General features: G+C 38.1%; 2 protein-coding genes across 2 annotated transcripts; both read left to right on the top strand.

Annotated features, from left to right (window-relative positions):
* The first annotated feature begins 839 nt into the window (after positions 1–839).
* On the top strand, positions 840–10,410 carry LOC139943749 (enoyl-CoA delta isomerase 1, mitochondrial-like). Its single transcript, XM_071940525.1, has 8 exons — positions 840–1,117; positions 2,730–2,873; positions 3,866–3,993; positions 5,588–5,734; positions 6,743–6,841; positions 7,569–7,650; positions 8,317–8,433; positions 9,181–10,410. The coding sequence occupies exons 1-8, from the start codon at positions 1,051–1,053 to the stop codon at positions 9,336–9,338; spliced, it is 942 nt and encodes a 313-aa protein (XP_071796626.1). The 5' UTR covers positions 840–1,050; the 3' UTR covers positions 9,339–10,410.
* A 949-nt stretch (positions 10,411–11,359) lies between these two features.
* LOC139943750 (enoyl-CoA delta isomerase 1, mitochondrial-like) lies at positions 11,360–20,880 on the top strand. Its single transcript, XM_071940526.1, has 8 exons — positions 11,360–11,464; positions 12,875–13,015; positions 13,914–14,041; positions 14,899–15,045; positions 15,762–15,860; positions 17,454–17,535; positions 18,364–18,480; positions 19,972–20,880. Exons 1-8 carry the CDS (start codon positions 11,431–11,433, stop codon positions 20,136–20,138), a joined length of 915 nt encoding a protein of 304 aa, XP_071796627.1. The 5' UTR covers positions 11,360–11,430; the 3' UTR covers positions 20,139–20,880.
* The last annotated feature ends 521 nt before the right edge of the window (positions 20,881–21,401 follow it).

Raw genomic sequence — 21,401 nt, 5'->3', positions numbered from 1 at the left:
ATGGAAGAACAACAGAGTCTGGTTCCTATTTGCAAAATGATTGTTAGCATTCGTTATTGCTACTCGGTACGAGGAACAGGACCAAGATGGAGGCAGCATGATAAAGGTCTATTCTAAGTTAAGTTTTTATTACCACTTATTCTAAAAGTCATTACCGTATACCTTCCCTAGGGCTGGAAAGGTACATCTGTTTAGTTTTCAGTTTTTGTGGAAGATTAATTTAATACAAATCACAGTTGTCAATAAAAAACAACATCCTCTACCCAATCTAGTTACATATGTGGTCACGTTTTAATCAATCTATGAATCAAAAGTCGTGTATGAAGCACCAAATCAAAAGTTTGCTCAGGCTCTTTGTACGGTCGGGCGTCGCGATGAGGAGACACACACTGTTAGTTGAATGGCTGAAGCCTGCTTGAACAGGTGAGCTTAAATTGTTGAAGTGCAAACAAGGCGAAACAAATCGGGTTGTTTCATGTTAGTGAAAGTGAAATTCCAGAGCATGATGTTGTTTTGATATACGCTTATGATCTCGTTCTTAGTTTTTCTTCATAGTCCTACTTCACTGTAGGCTACCCTAAAACTGGTTTATCGTGTTGAATTTCTTTTGTTTCGATGATTGGTTTGGGATGGTTTAAATATCCTCACCTAACTCTTAATTCAGTATTTTCCTTGGTCCTTTGATCGAAGAACGTTCAAAACAGGCTTGTTTGTGCAAGTAGGTACACTGGCTATAGAGGGCAAAGTTTGAACTGTTTGCCAACTTAAAAGTTGGCAAAGTTGGCAAACAGATAACTACAGAGGGCGCTCTTCTGAATTTATGTAAACACCATCAGAAACATCCTTCCGTAAGGCAGAAACATCGTTCCGTCAGAAACATCGTATTTAATCTGCTTCTAATCTAGCTTTATCGGGACGAAGACGAATGAACAGGCAAATATGCCAGTGTAGCCAAAGCCCTACATATCGTCGGTAAGCAGAGCGCCCAGTAGACGACTGTCGACTGCATCAACTTCCGGGAGCTTGTTGTGTGACACTGTCTGATTTATCATGGCGGCTACGCGACCATTCGTGAGCGTGGCTGTCATGTTGCAGTGTTTTGGCAAACACACTTCAGGTACCTATTTTTATCATACTTACCAAACAAAAGGACAGCCCACTCACTTGTGTGGCCAACTCTCTCACTCTCAGTCTCATTTATAAGTAAATTATATTATATAACAAATGAAAAAAGAGGTGGCACTTACCTGCAACCTGGCAGGTACGGACATCCCGCATGACTAGTATAAAAGTAGTAGTAGTATTGGACAAGGGAGTGCAGTGGTAGTGCATGGACAGTTAGTTTTGGTTAGTAAAAACAAATTACGCAGGTGTACTCTAGTCTGAGTAACTGGACCCAACAACCTTCTTGATATTTTTTTGGACCATTTAGTTTTGAAGAAGCTTTGTTGTTGGGTCCAGATTCCAGTTATCTTGTTTAACATAATGTAACTGAGTGTTGGTGAGAGCATGGTGAGAGTGTAGAACAGGTTATGATCAGGTTAATTCTAGAAACTATAAGGCTTCTATAGTATTTAGAAGTAGGTTCAGGTTAATTCTAGAAACTATAAGGCTCCTATAGTATTTAGAAGTAGGTTCAGGTTAATTCTAGAAACTATAAGGCATCTATAGTATTCAGAAGTAGATTCAGGTTAATTCTAGAAACTATAAGGCTCCTATAGTATTTAGAAGTAGGTTCAGGTTCATTTTAGAAACTATAATATAAGGTTCCCATAGTATTTAGAAGTAGGTTCAGGTTAATTCTAGAAACTATAAGGCATCTATAGTATTTAGAAGTAGATTCAGGTTAATTCTAGAAACTATAAGGCTCCTATAGTATTTAGAAGTAGGTTCAGGTTCATTTTAGAAACTATAATATAAGGTTCCCATAGTATTTAGAAGTAGGTTCAGGTTAATTCTAGAAACTATAAGGCATCTATAGTATTTAGAAGTAGATTCAGGTTAATTCTAGAAACTATAAGGCTCCTATAGTATTTAGAAGTAGGTTCAGGTTCATTTTAGAAACTATAATATAAGGTTCCCATAGTATTTAGAAGTAGGTTCAGTTTAATTCTAGAAACTATAAGGCATCTATAGTATTTAGAAGTAGATTCAGGTTAATTCTAGAAACTATAAGGCTCCTATAGTATTTAGAAGTAGGTTCAGGTTCATTTTAGAAACTATAATATAAGGTTCCCATAGTATTTAGAAGTAGGTTCAGGTTAATTCTAGAAACTATAAGGCTTCTATAGTATTTAGAAGTAGATTCAGGTTAATTCTAGAAACTATAAGGCTCCTATAGTATTTAGAAGTAGGTTCAGGTTCATTTTAGAAACTATAATATAAGGTTCCCATAGTATTTAGAAGTAGGTTCAGGTTAATTCTAGAAACTATAAGGCTCCTATAGTATTTAGAAGTAGGTTCAAGTGATGTAAAATTTTAGCCATGATGATGTACCTATCTTTAAAAACAATGAAAACATTTGATAGCTAGACATGATATAGTACAGTCAGCACTCAAGCAGGTTAATGCTTAAAACTGTTGGACCAGTGGTCAATGGGATCATTTGAGTCATCTCCTCCCTTAACCCCCTCCCCCCTCCCACCAAAAAACCCTACAAAGTCGCCCCCACTCATCACACTATACTTTATTTGACAATCTACAACCACTTCACTTTTAAATAATTTCAGGCCATGGATGCATCTCAAGAGGACTTGGTGTTCGACTGTGGAGAACAAGGATTGGAACTAGAGCTGTCTTATTATCCCAGCACCAACGTCATTATGGCAAGATTGGAAACTACATCCATGTAGAAAGAGACAGTGAAAATAAGGGTATGGAATCTCAGGTTTCTTTTTGTTTTATTTAATAGATTTTTTAACATAATATCGCAGTCTTATATAGCGCATGTATCTCAAGGCACTGAGTATAAACAAACTTTAAGAAAGATTTATTGTAGGGATGAATTCTGAGAACCAATTATGTACCTTGTAGCACCTTATAATGGTTTTATACAAGGTGCTACGGCGCATACAGCAGCCACAGCCAGAAACACTGGGTCGAACCCCTTCTCTTTTTGATAAGTGCGTTGGGTTCTTTTACATGCGTTACACAACACATAGGACCAACGGCTTTACGTCCCATCCGAAGCAATGGTTAAGTGTCCTGCTTGATTACACAAGTGTCACGGCTGAGGATTCGAACCCATACTCTGCTGATCAGAAACACGCTCGGCCATGACACATCCATCCACATAATGTAGCCTGATTTTTGGCAGTTTTCAAAATAATTTGTTTTCAGGGGTGCCAGTCAGAAGCCATTCAACCCGTAACTGCCATGGGAGTTTTGGTTAGCAAAGAAGTTTGTTACATTGTGATGAAGAAAATCTTGTGGCTTTGCGAAGTAAGCTTGGGCGATATCACGATATTATCGAATATCGCGATAATAATTTGGACACGATTTCGATATCGGATGGATTTGGTTTTAATCGAAATATCGATATATCGCGATATATCGTGATAATCGCGATAATTGCGATATATCGATATATCGATTAAATATCGCGATGTATTTGCTAGCTGATACCCCATAGATTTGGAGTAAAACCAGAAGAATAGGTCATTAGAACACCTCTCTTATACTAGGACTTTCTCTTCTACAACTTTCACTTGGAGTTTTAAGACTGATGATGTCAAATTTCATTAATCGCGATTATATCGAATATCGCGATATATTGTCGGCGATATATCGTGAATAAAATAAATCGATATCGCCCAAGCTTATTGCGAAGTGCTTACTAAGTCTCTCTCTTTGTTTTTGTAATAAGAGGTTGCGTTGGTAGAGATGAGGCGACAACCAGTGAATGGTATGAACACAGAATTCATGGTAGAGCTGGAAGAAACTCTGAAAATACTGCAGAATGATAGCAGTTACAGAGGAGTCATTCTGTCATCAGTAAGTTGAATATTTTACTCTTGAAGTAAACCACTCTCTTTTAAATGAGCCTCTGAATTTTTTATTTGTGGCGTGTTGTGGCCGGCGGTTAAGAGTACCGGATTCAAACTCTGTTGTTTTCTGATCAGCAGAGTGTGGGTTCAAGTCCAAGTTGTGACACGTGTGTCCTTAAGCAAGACACTTAAAGGGAAGGTACACGATTGGTAATTGTCACCGACCAGTCTCCTCACTTGGTGTATCCCAACATAAGCATAAAATAACAAACCTGTGAAAAATTTAGCTAAATTGGTCATCGAAGTTGCGAGAAAATGATGAGAGAAAAAATACCCTTGTTGGACGAATTTGTGTGCTTTCAGATAAGAATAAAAGACTTCTGGCTGGAAGTCTTTTACTATTTTAGTGAGAAATAAGCTCTTTCTCAAAATCTATGCTACTTCAGAGGGAGTCATTTCTCACAATGTTTCATACTATCAACAGCTCTCCAATGCTTGTTACCAGTCAGTTTTTAAGTTAATGTTTGTTTTGAGTAATTACAAAACGTGTACCTTCCCTTTAACCATGATTCCTCGTCCTCCGTTGCCGTTGGTCCTGTGTGTTGTGTCATGCAAGAAAAAGGACTAAGTGCGCTTATAAAAAAGAGACAGTGTTCCCTGTTTGATTGGCAGCATTATGCGCCACAACACCTTGAAACCATTACATGATGCTTTAAAGGCAATGGACACTATTGGTAATTACTCAAAATAATTATCAGCATAAAACCTCACTTGGTAACGAGTAATGGGGAGAGGTTGATAGTATAAAACATTGTGAGAAACGGCTCCCTCTGAAGTGGAGTAGTTTTCGAGAGAGAAGTAATTTTTTCACGAATTTGATTTCGAGACCTCAAGTTTAGAATTTGAGGTCTCGAAATCAAGCATCTGAAAGCACACAACTTCGTGTGACAAGGGTGTTTTTTTCTTTCATACAGTTATCTCGCAACTCCGGTATCAATCGAGCTCAAAGTTTCACAGGTTTGTTATTTTATGCATATGTTGATATACACCAATTGAGAAGACTGGTCTTTGACAACTACCAATAGTATCCACTGTCTTTAAAGGAATAGGTCTTGCACTCGGAAAAGTTTGCTCCGCAAATCTTGCAGGAAAAAACCCTGAGTGCTTTGATCTTCCCTTAGGGTATGATAAACCGCTTTATCTTCCAGTATGCGTTATTCCCTAAATCAGAAGCTCGAACTACTAGGGGGATAAAAACATATATGCTACAACCTCTGTTTTATATCCTACTTCCTCTGTTTTTATTACAGTTCTTACACAGTGCGTATTGTGAAATGTCATTTTGTCACGCTCCGTATACGGATAGTGCAAAAATTACATTCTAAACTTTGTGCGCGTGAAATAACGCTCTGAAATTTTAAAATTTGCGCATTGCAAGTGAGACTGGGAGATAGATTCGTTATCACACGCGAGCTCGTGAAATACGAAAAAATTTACCGCTATATTTTTTTGTATTCCACTCGCGCTTGTGTGATAAATTAATATTTATAAGAACTTAAAACAGAAAAAATTATTACTCATCCAATGTTTTCTTACTCCAGGGAAACCCAGATGTTTTCAGCGCAGGTTTAGACATTCCAAACCTCTACCAGAAATCATCCGACCACATGAGCGATCTCTGGAAGTCAGTTATAGGTTTCTGGACAAGATTCTATGGCACCAGGATGGTCACCATCGCTGCAATAAATGTGAGAAAAGGTTTGTTTTCAAATGCAAGAAATAGTAAATGGCAGGACATTAAAGACACTGGACACCTTTAGTAACTGTCAAAGACCAGTCTTTTCACTTAGTGTATATCAACATATGCACAAAATAACAAACCTGTGAAAATTTGAACTCAATTGGTCGTCGAAGTTGCGAGATAATAGGGAAAGAAAAAACACCTTTGTCATACAAAGTTGTGTGCTTTCAGATGCTTGATTTCGGGACCTCAAAATCTAATTCTGATGTCTCGAAATCAAATTCGTGGAAAACAACGTTACTTCAGAGGGAGCCGTATCTCACAATGTTTTGTACTATCAACAGCTCTCTTTTGCTTGTTACCAAGTAGATTTTTATGCTAACAATTATATTGAGTAATTACCATTAGTGTCCACTGCCTTTAATCAACAAATCAATCATCAATAATGAGCACTTTTAGAGCAAAACTTTTACTTGACCAGAGAATTTGTTTCAAGATCGAAATCAAAATGAGAAGAACACTACCTACTCAGTTTCACATTTGAGCTGGCTTGGGAACAAACATAAAGAGAAGATCTATCTCATTTGTCTTATTGCTAGTACTTCATTACTCAACAGAATTGAAAGATATTTGTATTTAGTCAGTTGAAATAAAAGAATGCAGTAAGGCGTATTATTCAAAAACTTAATACCGCCGGACCTGTACGGTCATAAGTTTAGTCAGACCCGATGCTAAAATAACTGGTCTCGCGCCTGTGGTCCATTGTCAATTCCAAGCCATTGAGATGCACATAGAAAGTAGTAGTCCTACCCAAATTTCTATACCTTCCGCCCAGGTAGTAGTTAAAAAGCAGGACAGTTCTTTTCAGAACTGAGAAGTCTCCCGAATAATTTGATAAATCTCACATGCTGTAGTAGAACATAAAGCAATTTGACAGTTCTTTAAAAAACCTCATCATGCAATGCCTCAAATCCCATATGTGTTAATACTAGTATTATTTGATTAAACTTCACAGGGCCACGCTCCTGCGGGAGGATGTCTGATTGCATTGTCATGTGACTACCGTATCATGTCACAGGGCAACTACAACATTGGATTCAGCGCTGTCAAACTTGTAAGAATATTAACAATAATAATACCCAGTTTTTATTAAGCGCTTTTCACACCGATAGGGCGTCTCAAAGCGTTTCCAACATTAGTACCCTTAGTCACTGGGCCATTTCATTACTTAAACCATCTCAGCTCCCTGGGGAGTAGACAGCCTGTGTTGCCATTCATGTAGCGCACTAAGCTAAATCAATCACAAGAACCATCTTTGCCCTCGCAGGTACCCATTTACCCCTGGGTGGAGAGAAGCAATTAAAGTGTCTTGCTCAGGGAAACAAATGTCGCGACCGGGATTCGAACCCGCACTCTGCTGAACAGAAGCACCAGAGCTTGAGTAAGTGATCTTATCAACTCTGCCACGACACCCTTCTTATAACTGGGTATTAATAGAAGAGTGGCGGCAGGGTCTTAAACTGTGTTTATTACCGGCAGGGTTGTGGCCTCGCAATAAAGGACAAGATTGAAGGCGGGGACCTTAATTGACGACCAGGACCCTGCAAGATTTTAAATGGCAGTTTAAATAAAGGCACTAGACACTATTGGCAATTACTTTTTTATTTTAATTAGCATAAAAACTTACTTGGTTACAAGCAACGGAGGGCTTTTGATAGTACACAAATAATGAATGTTCATGAGTGCAATGGTGCAAATATGTTCATGAGTTGAAAGATGGAATGTTCTATTCAACGAGGCGGAAACATAAATTCAAATTGCTTTTTTTTTTTAACTTGAAGGGTATGTATGTGCCATACTGGGTGCATGAATTGATGAGTAGAAGTTGTGGACGAAGAACAACAGAAAAGAGTTTCCAGATGGGTAAGTTAATATTAATATTTCTTCTACAGATAAAATTGCTAAACTTAAATTAAGTAGGATTTGAAACTTTGCATGGTTGAAATAAGAATCTATAAACAAAAATTTGAAAGAGTTTTCCTGTTCAATTTGGACCGAACTTTTATCCATTTCCACAAACGTCCTGGATGCTGTCAGGAACATTTAAGTCGAAGCAAGAGAAGCCAAACTGCAGCATCATTTTGTGCCCCACTCAATTTTTGCTTAGCAAAGAAATTTGTCAAGCAGTATTTTCTGCTTAAAGGCACTGTACACAGGTAATAATTGTTAGCATAAAAACTTCCTTGGTAACGATCAATGGAGAGCTGTTGATAGTATTAAACATTGTGAGAAAGGCTCCCTCTGAAGAAACGTAGTTTTGAGAAGGAAGTTATTTTCCACTAAAAAATTTGATTTTGAGACCTCAGAATTAGATTTTGAGGTCTCGAAATCAAGCATTTGAAAGCACACAACTTCCGTTATTATCTCGCAACTTCGACGACCAATTGAGTTCAAATTTTCACAGGTTTGTTATTTTGTGCATATGTTGAGATACACCAAGTGAGAAGACTAATCTTCAGTGTCCAGTGTCTTTAACAGCTTTATGAAATTAGGCCCATGTTATAACAAACCTCATACTTCTTCCTATAGGTTTATTATATAAGCCCGATGAAGCTTTGAGAATTGGCCTGGTTGATGAAGTGGTTCACCCATCTGAATTACTCAATGCTGCTCGGAAACAGATGTCCAATTGGCTCCAAGTTCCAGGTAACTAAATAATAATAGTAATAATAACAACAAATTCTGATAGCGCATCTCACAATAAGCGTCTCAACGCACTTTACACTAGTCCCCTGGTCATTGGGCCAATAGCATCCCTTTATTCTTTCTCAGCTTCATGGGGAGTATACAAAGAGACCTCAAAATCTAATTCTGAGGTCTCAAAATCAAATTCAAATATTTTAGAGGAAATTAACTTCTTTCTCGAAAACTATGTTATTTCAGAGGGAGCCGTTTCTCACAATGTTTTATACTATCAACAGCTCTCCATTACCAAGTACGTTTTTATGCTAAGAATTATTTTGAGTAATTACCAATAGTTTCCAGTGCCTTTAATGCGCAACACATTTAGCAGCACAGGCTGTATACTCCCCAGGGAGCTGAGATGTTTAACACGTTTTAAGGAATGAATTAAATGGCCCAGTGACCAGCCGTCGTTTTCACCAAACTCTTCCTAACTTAGGATTAATCTTAGGACTTAGGACGAGTCCCAGCCTTGCCCTGTAGCATGTAAAACTTAAGATTAATCCTAAGTTAGGACGAGTTACTCGTCCTAACTCGAGATAAGACGAGTCCTAACTCTTTGTGAAATTGCCCCCTTGGGGTATTAATTGTGGAAGTGCTTTGAGATGCCCTTCGGGTGTGAAAAGCGCTTTATACAAATTGATTGCTACTTCCTCTTTCCCCACCTGTCACTTTCATGTTCTTTCATTCTCTCTCTCTCCTAATCGATAGATCATGCCAGAGTGATGACTAAGGAAATGATGAGGGCGCCTCTACTTGAGAGAATTCACTCAGGACGGGACAGAGAAATTGCAAGAATGACGGATTACCTGAGATCAGACACTGTCCAAAGGTCTATCGGAGCATACATTAAGAGGTTAAAAAATTAAAAATTAGATACTTGACCGGAATGGAAATTATGCAAACTATTTTATTTAACTCTTTAAATGCTTTTTGGTTTGCGATAAGACCATATAATATGTCAGCACTGTATACTCAGTACCAAAATCATTATTCTTTATCCCTGATGCAAATTTAAAACCTCTTATAAGACCATGATTGTTACGTTGATTGATATGATGTATGACTACATTATGTTCTTTTGAGAACTTGTTGCGCTATTTATTCTACTGCAGCGGAGTAGACTTTTCAGAATTCCGGAGACTTTTCAGTTCTAAAAATAGCTGTTCTTCTACTACCTAGGCAGAAGAAAGAAAACTAGCCGGGACTTCTACTTTTGATAAGTGGATCGAGGGGCAGCTCGTTATTAACTTCACTGCCGCGTTGTGATCTTTATTTGTCTCTCTTGTAATGGTGATTGTAATGCCAGTTAGCCACTTGACACCAGCCAGCAACATTGGTTCTAGGGTAATGTGAAGACATTGTATCAGAACGGTGAATTTCCTGGTGAAAGTTATGCCCCAAGACTCGTAGAAGTGCCCCAAGACTCGTAGAAGTGCCCCTTACCGGAAGAAAATTGCTGTGCCCCTTCAAGAGCAAAATGGCGATGTATGCATGGGGGTTTATTGAATGTCTTTTGGTCTGTGGTTTGCTCTTATATTATCTGTCCTTCTTGAATTTATTTCACCCTGTGTTGTGCTTTGAGTTCTTGTTATTTTCCCCCTGCTTTCGGAATCAAATTTACAGAGATTACAGCTTAATATGAGATGTTTAAAAGTTGACACACCCAACCCTCCTGGGGTCATTTTTATCAACAATGGTGATTGAAATTCAACTTTCACACTTTTTATGACATTCGGGACAATACTACAATTAAGCTGCCTACCCCAAGTTGCAATGAAGTTCACATTTATGAACCTATATGGATGTGATTGATTATTTTTAATACTGAAATAAACTGTATTACTCCTAATGCCCAAATATCGTGTCTTTATGTTTTCATATGAGACTTTAGGGGAGGTTTTCTCCTTCTTGATATCTCCCCAGTTTGGAATGACTTTGGTTTGTCACAGTTGCCCCCCCCCACCCCCCCCCCCCAAACACCCAAAGACAATCCAGGGAGCAGAAACGAAACTAGTGTAAAATATGGCCATAGGGGATTGGACCAAAGGGGTTCATTGTTCAGGGGGACTTCTAAAAATAATTCCTGAAACACCCCTCTTTTTAAAACTCTTGGTATCCCTTTTACCATTCATTCTAGAGCCTATGTGAGGTAGAAAAATAAACATTGATGGTGTGTAAGTGATTAAAAAGAAAAGATGCCATATAACAGTTATTTTTTATTTTGGTTATACAAATAAATGGGAGCAATGGGGCAGTGTAGTTGAAAGTTGAACCAAAATGTAACCTCATTTCAAACCCATCCTCTAATATGTTTCCCCTTCCTGTTGAATTTTATGGAATTCTTTTGCAAATTTCTATAGCTTTAAGAAAAGACTTGTCCCGACATTGATGCAGGTCTCAAAAAAAATATATGTATATAAATCTCAACCTCGCTTCTTGCCACACACCTCTCTGAAATGTTTTATTAAAAAATAAGAATAAAACGGATAAAACAGTGCCGCTTGTTTACAACTGACCTGGGGATTTATTCATGTTGCGGCTTAGTTACAACTGACCTGGGGATTTATTCATATTGCGGCTTAGTTACAACTGACCTGGGGATTTATTCATGTTGCTGCTTAGTTACAACTGACCTGGGGATTTATTCAAGGACCCGAGTAGGAATTGTAAAATCTTCCTCCATGGTTAAATGAGCCAAAATCTTTCTTTTTTATATGACAATATACCAAGTAACGTGTTTGTAATTGTTACATATTTTTTCTCTTTGACTGTATTCGTATAGTTTTAAGTTGTTTGATCGTGTAAAGAGCAACAACAGACGCGCGTTTTCAAGATTATCCGGCCAGAGAGCCAACGAAATTGTCTCACGAGAGGGCGCTGTAATATTTTTACCGTAAACTTCGTCCGCTCACCCAAAACGGCAAACTTTACAAAAGTTACGGCAAAGTCAACTCAGCGATGGAGGCATTGAGAAAAATTGGCCAGACGGGTGGTGAGTATATACTAATACTATTAGTTGATGGCTTGTATGTTTTAAGGTGATCGAACTCAAAATTCGTTCAGAACTCGGGCTGTTTGGTAACAAGCAAGGAGAATAGTTGGGAGAATAGAAATTAGTAGAATTGTCCAATATCCGGACAATAGAAAATAGCTGTCGTACGTGGTTAGCGCACGTAATTACGTAAGGTTATGTTTATGATTATGAATGGGTATGATAAGATGACTTCACCAACAGTACCATGGAGGAACAATTACTATAGCCATGGTGGAGCTGAGATAGCCCTGTAGAATAAATAGGGCCAATTCACTTCGTATGATTGCCCTTAGCTGCTTAGTTAGCCATGTCAAGCCTTGTTAAATAATAGCCCTAAAATTAAATTATTGTGTAGGCCTAAAGTAATTATTGGGAAAGGTTTCCGTATGGCGCCACCACTTTTTCATTCAATATGAAATAATATAGTATCTAATTTACCTCAATGGGATATCCCTTTTTCTAAAAATGAGTGAAAAAGTGGTGGCGCCATACGTAAAGTTATCCAATTATTGGTTTATCCGATTGTGAACTTGAAAATCATTAAAACAAAATAATGAACAATTTGGAGGAGAACAAATATTATTATTATAAACAGTCGGAATATTAATTTTTGTAAATGATGATTGATGCCAGATCTTTATTACTTAGTTTTTGTTAGACGCATCACTTTGTTATTAAACTAAGTTTGAGTCGTGGCTTACATAATAACAAAGTTTGAAGCTATTTTGGCGGTACATTTCTTTTGGCTCATATAATCATATCGCATCACAATTTTCTGGGGTAGTAGTGTAGTATACTGGTGTTATATTCTGGGTTTTCAATTTTTCATAATCGAAAGCTTAAAAAGAAGATTTGTTTTCATCAGTGAGATGATTTAAAATAAAATAAAAAAGTTTTTTATTGTGAACAATTTTCTTAACCTTTCTTTTAACAAGACATGAACTTGCCCTTCATCAAGTGTTGAAATCCTAGAAAATTTGATCTTAACATTGTGAGAGATCATAGCCATTTACACAGTGGTAATGCATGCATGACATTGGAACATTGTCATACGTATGTTTTCGGTACTTTCATTGGTTGACATTTTAAGGAGCATTTAGAACTCTTGTAATAGTATGGCATGAAAAGTGATACATTTTTTTTTTTCATTAATTTTATAAAAATTAAAGACAAAGGCATATGGCTGCTTGATTAGAATCCTGAGATATCACAGGGCATGACAGTACAACACCCCCCCCCCCTTCCCACAACACTAGGGTAACATAAAGTGATGTTTTTAAAAGTCTTCACACTTATTTCACCTGTACTCGCCTATGTGCTAATGTACAGCTTTGTAACACGAGTACACGTTTGTTTTTCTCTAACAAGGCCGTCTGGTGTCCAGAGCCCTTAGTGCATCTCTACACAGGAGACAGACTGGTGCTGTACCCCTTTTATTGTTACAACAGAAACGCTACTATGCAGACCCAGGGAGCTACGTTCAGGTTGTGAGAGACACTGTTTACGAAGGTACTACAATCCCGGCCATATCTCGATTTGGGGGGGGGGGTCAAAGATTTGTCTGTAATTTTATAGCTGCAAATGATACAGGTGCGACTGCTGAAGATATTTTGTTAACGCAGACTGTGTATATTGGCCAGAGATGCAGTAGGTAACCTAGGTAACCGCAACAAAACGGGATGGATTCCACATACTTCGGGATGAAAACCCAGTGAAAGTAGAAACTGTTTTCAGCGGAAACTTTCCTAAGTGACTTTTATTGTATCTTTCCTAAAGACACTAGACACTATTGGTAAATGTCAAAGACCAGTCTTCTCACTTGGTGTATCTCAACATATGCATAAAATAACAAACCTGTAAAAATTTGAGCCCAATCGGTCGTCGAAGTTGCGAGATAATAATGAAAGAAAAAACACCCCTGTCACACGAAGTTGTGTGCTTTCAAATGCTTGATTTCGAGACCTCAAAATCTAACTCTGAGGTATCAAAATCAAATTTGTGGAAATTTACTTCTTTCTCAAAAACTACATCACTTCAGTGGGAGCTGTTTCTCATTTTTCACAATGTTTTATACTACCAACCTCTCCCCATTACTCATCACCAAGAAAGGTTTTATGCTAATAATTATTTTGAGTAATTACCAATAGTGTCCACGGCCGTTAAACAGAAGAGTATTGCTTTTAAACAGAAGAGTATTGAATTTAGAAGGATACCATTCAAAAACTGAACTTGTGACATAGCAGGTTTGGCTGGTAACCTTATTCTGGTAAGCGAAATGTTGTTGTGCTTAACTACTATTTGTGCTGAAGCAGTTCTATGTAATTAGGCCAGGTCATATCTGTGTTAAAAGTTTAATATTAAATTCATGATTAAATCATTACTTGTCTAATTGTCTTTATCTGCACAGATATCGCAGTTTTAAAAATGAATCGTAAACCTGTGAATGGTTTAAACAAAGACTTCCTGACTGAGTTGAACATCACTCTAGAGAAATTGGAGAACAATGCCAGCTACCGAGGGGTCATTCTTACATCTGTGAGTTTAAATTAAACAACTTTTAAACTATTTCTGTGTCGTCTAGTGACTCTATTGTTGAAAGTGTAGATTATTTTTTCTAATCTACACTTAAGAGTAGATTCGTAAAATTACTGTCTTTCCAAACTGAAAGATAGCATGAACTGCAACAAAACATAGTTGAAAGTTTGATATCTTTCAATTTACAAAATTATTTTCCAGTTGAGAACAATTACTTTAGTATTACGTTATTGTTAGCTGAAAAAATGTACTCAATAATGTTGCAAGCACTAGAGCATGCCTGTATACTTTGATAAATAGTTATAAAATGTGACCAACCGTCGTTTAGCAACGTATACGAAATGAGACTAACTAGTGGTTACTACTGAGAAACCAAATTCATTGAAACTGTTATATAACCAATGGGGGAAATAGTTTAAGTCAGAGAGTAGACTCTAAAGTGTAGATTCGTGAATACAATGTACTCGCCTTCGGCTCGTACATTTTATTCAAGAATCTACACTTTATCATCCATTCTCCTTAACTTAACATAACTCAAGAAGGACTTGGCATATCAACTCCATACTTGGTCTTGGGATCCCCCAGACGCCTGTCACTTTTTGGAGCCTTTGGCAAAATTTCAAGATCATTATGGCTGAAAGAAAATGAATGTTGACTGGGTGATAACTAAGCCTGGGTGACTAGTGCGACTATTGATTTCTTTGCTTAGTGTGAAAGTCGCAACTATTTGAGGCACGACCAGGTGATACATGTAGCTCAATTATTTTACACTTGGGTTTAAAATTGCTCCCAGAATTTGCCCATCACTCGAATATCTAGGTGGTCTTATGAAATAAACCATTTATTCTGATTTTTAGGCCAATCCTGGTGTTTTCTCTGCCGGCTTGGACATCACCGAGATGTATCAGAAGTCACCAGAGTACACCAGTGCCTTCTGGAGGTCTCTACAAGACTTCTGGATGAGGCTCTATTCAACAAACTTAGCGACCGTTGCAGCAATCAATGTAAGAGTCTTTTCTAGTTTTGGGCAATTCCATGACCTTGAGCACATAATAAAACTCACATTGTCAAAGTTGTCCATTTTAACATGCAGTAAGTCTAATAACTAGTCTACAATTCCTGTTTTAGCTGAACTTTTATAATTCTTAATTGTTTGCAATATAGGTGCAAGTGAGCTCTTTTTATGACACCAACTTTCCTGGACGAGCTGTCTTCAATTTTATTATATCATTATTTTAATATTGTGCTGTTTGGTGCTGTATATAATTATAAATGTTCCTATATTATGTACTTTGTGGGAATTTTTTTCTCCTACTCTTTTTGATTTTTGGGGGGTGAAGTTTGAACGCGGTTATTTCAGCTACTCTTTTGTAGCTGCTTACCTCGTGTTTTTAGTATGAACAAAACAGAATAAAGCATCAACAGTTCTAAAACAAAACTGAAGATCTATTTCATTTTATTTCCCAGACATTTTTACTGAAAACATTGGAGTGTAAAAATCAACAAAATTGGCCATGTCTGGGGATAATGGTCAATATCAAAGACAAATGAAAGGTTTTAAAGGGTTATCATTAATAAAAATCATTAACATTATCTGTGTTTGTTATTTACAAATCTTGTAATTTGTCTAGGAGTCGTTTTTGTCAACTTGGGGGGAAAATGTTTGTTTGGAGCACCTTTTACTTATCTGGATTTTTGTCAACTGTTTTTTTTCCTCCAGGGCCATTCTCCTGCCGGTGGTTGTCTGATGGCCTTAAGCTGTGACTACAGGGTCATGGCTCAGGGTAAATTCACCATTGGACTCAATGAAGTACAACTGGTGAGCATTTCTGCTTAGCAAGTTTTCTCTAAGCAGCTCTATGATATCAGGAATCTATTGTTAGGTCACAAACTAATATTTGAATATGTTGTTTGATTGTCACATAATTAAGATTTTTCTTCTTTCTAGTTTTTTTTATTATTTATTTTTTTTATTTTTATTTTTTTATGCAAGTCGCCTGACACACAAGGCCTGAAGGCCACTTCAAGGTGTGGGCTACAATTATTTTTTTCCAGAGGCCATTGCCACCTACTCCTAGGGCTGAAACAGGGTTACCCCTTTCACAGTCCATACGGATGTAGGCTTGGGTATCTTCAATTCTTCAAGCCTAGCCGGTGGAGCAGAAAGCACTACCTCCCCAATTTTATGTAGCAAGTGTCACGACCGGGATCCGAACGCACACACTGCTGATCAAACACCAGTGCTTGAATCCGGTGCTCTTAACCGCTCGGCCATGACACTGCGCACTGGTAATGAAACTTTTGGCAACAGACTAAAGCCTGGTGATAGTTCCTGTGTATGCTTCGTGTGATGTAAATTTCATTGCGCCACAGAAGGAAATGGAGCGTGTACAGATTGTTGTGTCCCCAAAATTCGCATCGCATACGCATTCGCAAGAAGTATGAACCGGGCTTTACCAGGTAATTCTACCGTTCTTGGTAGTGTGCGCATGCTCAGAACTACCAATCAAACCAATGAAAACCAAACTGAGGCAGTTCATTGCTCTGCCTACCGTACACACAAGGAATCGGCGCTTACAGAAGCAGGGAATTCTTTGCTTCTTTGTAGCATATTTCACAGGTTAGTGGCGAATTTTGGCTTGTGGGCGCTCGTACTCCATGTTAAGTGTCGTGTGTGGAAGTGTCGTGGCCGAGGGGTTAAGAGCACCGACTTCAAACTCTGGTGTTTCTGATCAGCAGAGTGTGGGTTCGCATTCCCAGCCGTGACACTTGTGTCCTTAAGCAAGACACTTAACCATTGCTTCGTCCTTCGGAAGGGACTTAAAGCTGTTGGCCCTATGTGTTGCGTAACGCATGTAAAAGAACCCAGTGCACTTATCGAAAAGAGAAGGGGTCCGCCCCGGTGTTACAAGGTGCTAAATAATTGGGTCTCAGAATTCATCACTTCAATAACCTATCTTTCTGAAAGTTTGTATATACTCAGCGCCTTGAGTACCTTGTTTGGTAGATACGTGCGCTATGTAAGACTTCGATATTATTACTTTACTAGGCATTCTCCGCCTACACAGGTACTGCAGAAATTTGGCGCTTGCTCTACTTACCGTACACACAAGGAATCGGCGCGACACAGAAGCAGGGAATTCGGTGCTTCTGTCTAGCGTAGCTCACAGGTTAGCGTGGGCGCTCGTACTCCACGTTACTAGGCATTGTCTGCTCACACAGCTACAGCAGAAATTTGGTGCTTGTAGTAAGTGGAGAATGGTGGTTGTTAGAGCAGAATTCGGCGGTAAGCAGAGCCACAAAATTGGTTCCTTTCCAGTTGAATGATAACCCATCCGGAATGCTTTTTCACATGGTGTGCTGGACTAGACTTATTTAGTAATACTAACGGGTAAACTTTGTCTTTATGCAGGGTATTGTGGCTCCATTCTGGTTTCAAGAACTAATGATCAGAACATGTGGAGAGAGGGAAACAGAGAAAGCTTTGCAACTTGGTAAGTACAAACGGTGGTTTTCTCACACTCCACGTATCTGTATCTCGCCTCGTTAGCTATGGAGACAGAGCTTTCTCTAACATTGCACCACGTCTATGGAATTCATGCTTGACCTCAGAACAAATCCTTCAAATGTTCAAAGGACAGATAAACTCATCTCTGCAAATGAGCATTTTATATCCTGGACTTTTCACTTTGACTTAGCCAACTGGCGCCCTTGAATACAATACAATACGATACAACTAAATATTTATAAAGCGCCTTTACATCAAGATCAAAGCGCTGGAAAGAGCAAGACCAATGGAACTACAAAATACAACAAATTACATCTGATACAAGTGAGTTTTGAGAGATTTTTTTGAACAACGGAAAAGAGTAACCATTTCCGATGCAGACTGGGAGGTTGTTCTGAATAGCAAATACTGTGCGCTTTGTAAGTGTTGTTTGTTATTATTATTATTATTTAGTTCAATATACTGTCAACTGAACATATCCTTTCACCTTTTATTGAGTTGTTATCTGCTGCCCCCTAGTGTCGCATCCATGGTCTAATCTTTTTCATCACTCTGTTGGTACGTTGTACAGTCCAGAGGAGGCTTTGAAGGTCGGCGTGGTAGATTTGTTTCTATCTGCTGCCCCCTAGTGTCACAAAATGTCATAGTCTACTTCCATGGTCTAATCTTTTTCATCACTTTGTAGGTATGTTGTACAGACCAGAGGAGGCTTTGAAGGTCGGTGTGGTAGATTTGTCTCTATCTGTTGCCCCCTAGTGTCACAAAATGTCATAGTCTACTTCCATGATCTAAAAACTTCTTTATCACTCTGTAGGTACGTTGTACAGTCCAGAGGAGGCATTGAAGGTCGGCGTGGTAGATGAAATCGTCCCGTTGGAGGATGTAACATCTGTGGCTCGGGAACGTCTTGTCAAGTGGCTTCAGATACCAGGTAGGTGCTGTAAAGGCCGGGTTAAAGTCGGTCGCGCGATGGCCGCGCGATAGAAATCTTGACGCAGCGATCATACAAAACACGGGTTATATGCCTCAGCGATGTTTTTAAACTGTGTTTTTTAGGATCGCGGGTAAGATTTCCATCTTGCGACCATCGCGCGACCAACTAATAAACCGACCTTTAATCTCTCCTGGGCTCAGTTTTATTGAGCACTTCGGCTAACCCAGGTAACCCCCTGGAATGCCGTTAAAGCTATTCGAACAAACCGGGGGCAGACCAGGGTTGTCCCGGAACAGCTAATCAAACGCACCCAATATTAATTTTTAATAGGCATACATGTACAGGGCTGAATATCTTGTAGAAAAAGTAAATTATTCACCTTTTGCAGTCCTTGACTTGCAGAGGTGTCCTTGTTCATAAATTGTATTCTTCATTTGTGGTAACCTCTTCCATTTTCTATAATGTTTTAAATTTTTCTCCCAGGTACGTTTTACTTGCTTTATTTTGAGCAAGATATTTTGCAATGCTGTATCACTTAATTATCCTTTGCATATCTTGAATAAGCTTGTCACAACAATAACAATCTTAATCAATTTAATGTCCTTAAGCAAGACACTTAACCATTGCTTCGTCCTTCAGATGGGACATAAAGCCGTTGGTCCCATGTGTTGTGTAAACGCATGTAAAAGAACCCAGTGCACTTTTCAAAAAGAGAAGGGGTTTGCCCCTGGCGTTCCTAGCTGGATTGGCAGTGTATTGTGCCGCAGCACCTTGTAAACCATTACATGGTGCTAAGGATTAGGTCTTATATCTCAAACTTCGTCCCACTCCTTGCATTAATAATACCTGGCGCTTTGTATCCTTTGGCAAAAGGCGCGTTATAAATACAGTTATTATATTTCTAGATATGATTATAAGGCTTTTTTGCTTGCTCGATATTGAGCAAGACATTTTACAATGCTTTATCCCTTAATTATCCCATAATGCTTTATTCCTTAATTATCACTTGCATATGAAGAAGTGGAGTGGGTTATTAAGAACGATTTTATTGTTTTACTTGTAATGCTTGAATGCTTTATCGATTTTTTCTTTTGCTCTGAATAGATAATATTTTGTTGTGGTATCTAAATTAAGGCTCTAGGCTAATATATAATATGACTGCATATAATCGTTTTACTTTTGATGCACCTGTTCCAATTGTTTGCTCATTAGGCCTAGTGTTAGCTATTACACATTACTACTGGTTTTGGTTTTCTTTTGTGACGTTTTCTGATTTAAGGTTATAAATGAAAGTATTTTAGAACTGTTAAAAGTTAGTTTATTTCTTCACAATTTCTTATACAGTTTCTTTCACATCTCTCGTGCTATTGCGTTATTGAGGTTAAACTAAAGATTTTCACTTTATTTCTTCAACATTGTTTTTATAATTTCACTCACACCTCTATTTGTGATTTTCAAGTTTTTTTTTCTCAATATTATTACGTGTAGATCATGCGAGGGTCCTCTCTAAACAGATGGGCAGACACCAACTACGTGAGAAGCTCCATTCCAAACAGGAGGAGGATATCGCTTTCTTTACAAACTTCATCACAAAAGATGCGATTCAGAAGTCCATCGGGAGGTACCTGGAGAGCCTGAAGAACAGAAAGAAGTAAGCTACATGGCTAGTGGGGATGTTGGCATTTTGGGACTTTTTCTGGAACATTTATGTCAAAGCAAGAGTTAAAGGCAGTGGACACTATTGGTAATTACTCATAATAAATTTTCGCAAAAAAAAACTCAATTGGTAACGAGTAATGGAGAGCTGTTGATAGTATAAAACATTGTGAGAAATGGCTCCCTCTGAAGTTACGTAGTTTTCGAGGAGAAGTAATTTTCCACGAATTCGATTTTGAGACCTCATATTTAGATTTTGAGGTCTCGAAATCAAGCATCTGACTTCAAGCATCTGACTTTGTGTGACAAGGGTTTTTTTCTTTCTTCAACAACTAATTGAGCTCAAATTTTCACAGGTTCTTTATTTTGTGCATAAGTTGAGATACAACAAGTGAGAAGACTGGTCTTTGACAATTACCAATTGTGTCCAGTGTCTTTAAGCTCCTTGAGCAGTTTTGAAGTTGAGGTGTATGGAAAATAAGTGCATGATGGATCTTTCGCTTTTAGCAGGGTGACAAATAGACGAGACAGTTTTTGTTGAGAAGAGACAAAACGTTTGACACAAGGCTGTTTGTGTGTATTTGTACTTCTACTAAGACTTTGGATCAGGACCAGGACCTGGCTGGGTGTAGTTCAAAGATTAAAAGCACCGAAGGCGCAAGATGGGCTTGTGTGCAATTTCAGCTAGCAGATGTTTTGTTACTCGTTGATAGCAATGGTCATTGTCTGCACCTGGATAAAGCTAATGCATCAATAGAGTTGCTTCCTGAAATGGTCCTCGGTGCCCATTTCACAATCAGCCCGAAACCATCTTGAGCCTTCAGTCTAGTGATCATCATTTGTGTACTAGACGTCCAGACGTCAAACGTCAAGTGACTTGTGTTGGCTATGCCTTGAAATGTGTTCAAAAACCTCTGTTGTTGGATTGTATCAACAAAAATATTCAACCAAAAATTGTTTTAGTGGATAAATCTACCAATTTATTGTAAATATTAAATTCCATATTAGCTGTGTTATTTTCACTAAAAAGAAATAACATTCATTGTAACACGAGTCTCTAATTGAACCTAATAAAACCAAATGTTTTATTTCCTATTTATTTATTCCTGTGAGATGCCTGTTGAATTTAAGGACTTATAATTGTAAGGATGATCATCTGATAGCTAATATTGATAAGACTTGTAATGCGCACATATCCACCCTGCTGGGTGTTCAAGGCACAACAAACACCAACAACAAACAAAACAAAGAAAAACAGAAAC

The sequence above is a fragment of the Asterias amurensis genome, chromosome 11 (genome assembly GCF_032118995.1).
Source record: "Asterias amurensis chromosome 11, ASM3211899v1".
Taxonomy (NCBI): domain Eukaryota; kingdom Metazoa; phylum Echinodermata; class Asteroidea; order Forcipulatida; family Asteriidae; genus Asterias; species Asterias amurensis.
The sequence above is the reverse complement of the archived record's forward strand: the minus strand, read 5'-3'. Positions and strand labels throughout refer to the sequence as shown.

Coding starts and splice junctions, on each gene's coding strand:
- LOC139943749 (XM_071940525.1), top strand. CDS start 1,051: ATGGCGGCTACGCGACCATTCGTGAGCGTGGCTGTCATGTTGCAGTGT. Junction 6,842..7,568: donor GATTCAGCGCTGTCAAACTT/GTAAGAATATTA, acceptor TTTAACTTGAAG/GGTATGTATGTGCCATACTG. Junction 8,434..9,180: donor CAATTGGCTCCAAGTTCCAG/GTAACTAAATAA, acceptor CCTAATCGATAG/ATCATGCCAGAGTGATGACT.
- LOC139943750 (XM_071940526.1), top strand. CDS start 11,431: ATGGAGGCATTGAGAAAAATTGGCCAGACGGGTG. Junction 11,465..12,874: donor AAAAATTGGCCAGACGGGTG/GTGAGTATATAC, acceptor TTCTCTAACAAG/GCCGTCTGGTGTCCAGAGCC. Junction 13,016..13,913: donor GAGAGACACTGTTTACGAAG/GTACTACAATCC, acceptor TTATCTGCACAG/ATATCGCAGTTTTAAAAATG.